Source organism: Capsella rubella, unplaced genomic scaffold (assembly GCF_000375325.1).
Source record: "Capsella rubella cultivar Monte Gargano unplaced genomic scaffold, Caprub1_0 scaffold_8, whole genome shotgun sequence".
NCBI lineage: Eukaryota > Viridiplantae > Streptophyta > Magnoliopsida > Brassicales > Brassicaceae > Capsella > Capsella rubella.
In genome coordinates this window covers 11423868-11427356 of record NW_006238916.1, presented here as the reverse complement: position 1 = coordinate 11427356, position 3489 = coordinate 11423868, and the positions used below count along the sequence as shown (strand labels likewise).

The window sequence follows — 3489 nt, the reverse complement described above, 5'->3', positions numbered from 1 at the left end:
ATCTGTTTCGGAAACTTATATGTTCTAATGAATCCCTAGTCCTTAATCATAATCATCATATGCTGTATAGGAGCTGCCAAGCTGCAACTCTTTCTATAATTATTTCTAAAACGTACGTCAGGGTTTTTTTCTTTGCACTAAACCTCTAACCTATGTATAGCACGTCCGAGCTAGGGTTTTTCTTGGTTGTTGGTGTCAAGATGCTTGCTAGTTTCGATTATGGTAATCTTTTATTTATAGCAATCTTTCTTTTATGTCAACAACAACATTTAACAATTGCTTTTTCTTTTTCTTTTTTTTTTTTTTTGCAGCAGAAGTAAAATTAAAGTTACATAAAAATAAGCAAAAACAATAATAAGATGATAATCTTAGCTTTGAATGAGGGGGACAAGAAAAAATAATGGTATTCAAGTTTGCAAGTGCATGATGCTTTCACATTTATCCATAAGCTTCAAACAAAAGTAGGAGCTACTAGACCCGTTGTCTGGACTGGTATCCTTTGATTTCAGCCTTGCTCAAATCGTTCATCTGTAATTCATGAGTTAGCTTAGCTATATATTTATGATTTATACACAAATGGTGAAAGTTTGAAATTTTATTTTGTCTAAGTAAATATATTTATTAATGTATGCAAGTTGAGAAGCACTTCCAAAACACGAATCAAATCCTACTAGGCAATCTGAACATATACACTGATATTTATGATTTATTAACCAAAAATAATGTCATACTAAACCAGTAATTTTGTATAAACGAATCTCATTCTATACTACACATTCGCTCGTTATATTGTCGATAAGGCTCTAGCCCCCTTAACCTGACGACATTTTTTTTTTTTTTGGGTAGGATCATGACTACTTGTGCAACTTTGATCTCATGAATTCTTTTGAGACTCTTGAGCCTTTGAGTATTCAGTTTGGTTCGTTTCGATTTATGTTGAGCCGGGGCTGGGTTGTATTATACCATCTTGATATGAACAATGAATCAAATGGATATTTCCAAACGCATTGTATTCACAACATGATCGATAACACATACTATTAGCATAGAATCGCTACAAGGCGTAGTAGCTTCGATTTCAGTTCTTCTAAAACTGCGTCGTTCCGGATCATAATAGTAGTCATATATATAAAGGGTCATTAGGGCCATATATAAGTTGGAGTATAAAGATCTCACCACCTAAAGTGACACCCGTAAAGCGAGGACACCTTAACCCCTCGAGCGGGATATTAGGCAAGCAAAAAATAGTATTCGACCACTATTGTTTCTCAGCATTCTCCATAACCCACATCTCTGCACCGTTGCTGCAACATGAGCACCATAACTTCCCTTTGAAGTTTACCAGATAGATATGCAGGTTTGTTACTGTAGCTTCAGGACTATTAATATGATCAAATCTCTCGGACCTTTTTACCAAAAAAAAAAAACCCTCTCGGACCTGAAGTCAAAACTCAGCAACATAACTTCACCACCATATGGGATTGTTGGGAAGGTGCTCCTACAACGTAATAGATAGTCCCCTTTGATAGCCTTGAACGTTCCTCTATGGCCTCATCGGATTTCCCAATGTGAAAACTTGACAACATGCTCCGACTGATGTTCTAACCCATTAATCACATGTTCTGTTTCTTTGGGTACAACCATGTCATGAATCAATACAACATATTGCATTGAAATTTGAAAGTATCATCTATTTTAGAACAAAAATTTATGTCTAACAAATTATTTAACAGAAAACGGAAGAAGTATTAAAACAAAAGAAATAAGAAATATTTGATTAACGATTGTTTGTTTGCAACATGATAACATAACAAAGATATTATAAAATTAATAGTTGCATTGTATTATTGAAGGCAAAACAATTAGATAATGATAATCTTAGGCTGGAAGGAAAAAAATAACAAGTAATGGCAATTAAATTTCCAAATGCATGATGCTTTCACTCTTATCCATATGCTTGAAAAAAGAATACAAGCTTGCATCAGGCTTATTAAACCAGTGTAACGGTATACCTCTGATTCTAACCTTTCTTAGATCGTTCTTTTGCAGATCATAGTAGAGAATGTAAGAAGGGTAAATCAACGGTCTATGTGCAAAGATAACCTCACCGTTTTGAGTAATACCTTCCACCGTCAGATCAATGTCTTTATCGACTAAATGCATCTGACAAAGCTTCAAAACCAGAGATTTCGTCGACCATTTTCCAGCATCTTCAAGGACCCATAAGTCCACCAAACCTAAGCTGTTAAGAAGGCTATGATCAACAATAGTTGGTTTTCCAGCATACTCTATAAACCCCACAGGCCAACCTAACTCAGGCAGCACACGAGGTGCTTGGAACATATTGAACTCTTCAGATCTAACGTCAAAACTGACAATGGCTCGGGGAAACAAGCCAGTGGAAGCCATATAATATATAACTCCATTGATGCACACTCCTCCTGGTCTTGTAGGAAGATGATGTTTATCAAACTCAATTCTTTTCCATGAACCTCCGGCTTCCAGTACCAAGACCCAATGCTCCGAAGTTATCTTCTTATAACGTTTTGAGGATCTCACAACAGTGCAGACTACTTTGTATTGATCAAGAACAGGATCATGTCCCAAGAAGTAGAGTACACTCTGACGAAATGATTCTTTCGCAAAGAGGTTGGATTTGACGGCGGGTAAGGTTAGGCTTTGTCTGGTGGTGGGATTATAGATACATGCTTGTCTGCAAACAAAATATAGAATCAAGCCGCGAAGAATCACCATGTTACGGCCTCCTATCCCTGGCATTGTCAGAGCCGGGTCGAAAGAGTTTGCACTAGTAGACGATGATGATAGCAGTACAGTCTCGCGGGGTTTTTGGCAGATCTCCATTGAATTACACCCCATTGAATTACACTTGAGGTGCTCCACCAAACTCATGTACAGACGAGGTGGTCGCGGTCGTGGGGATGCGACCTTAAGATAACGGTTGCTAAAGAATCGAGAACGGATAAGAGAAGACCATAGCTTGGAGACGCACTTGAACCTCATCAGCGATCTAGCAGGCAATCTGGTCAGAATCTCAATCTGGAGATCCAAAGGGATCTCAGGAGCGACCAAATCTTCTCCTCTTTGTCTTCTCCTTCCTCTGCTCATTCCCTTTGACGACTTCTTCTTCCATTGAGTAGACGAAATCAGAGCTAAAGACAAACCCATAATTACTACTGAGTCTAAATTCTTATGACCAAGAAAATTTGATAAAATTTATTTCTTTCTGAGCACGAGAAGTGCTGCTGAGATCGGGAAGAGCACCTGAGATGTTCTGAGGACGAGCAGTGCCACTAAGCTGTCGAGGAACACTTGTTCCCTGAGATGGACCGTCGCTTTTCGTCAGAGAGAGAGGGCTTTTTTTCTTGACGGCTACAAGACAATTTCAAAAAAGAAAGATAGTTTTTATCTTACTATCCAATCAATCATCTATCACCACCAAAACAAAATCACCATAAGCAAAAATTGATT

At 37.9% G+C, this 3489-nt stretch overlaps 1 protein-coding gene across 3 annotated transcripts in view; it reads right to left on the bottom strand.

The window, feature by feature from the left end:
* Positions 1-1898: 1898 nt before the first annotated feature.
* LOC17874931 (putative F-box protein At5g62660) overlaps positions 1899-3489 on the bottom strand; it is a 3039-nt gene continuing 1448 nt past the window's right edge. For all 3 annotated transcript variants that reach the window (XM_023787640.1, XM_023787651.1, XM_006280467.2), the window contains 2 exons: positions 3283-3390; positions 1899-3170 (listed from right to left, as the gene is read on the bottom strand). In XM_023787640.1, the coding sequence (XP_023643408.1) occupies positions 1915-3170; positions 3283-3390 (1364 nt within the window). In that variant the 3' untranslated portion in view covers positions 1899-1914. The remainder of the gene's footprint in view (positions 3171-3282; positions 3391-3489) is intronic.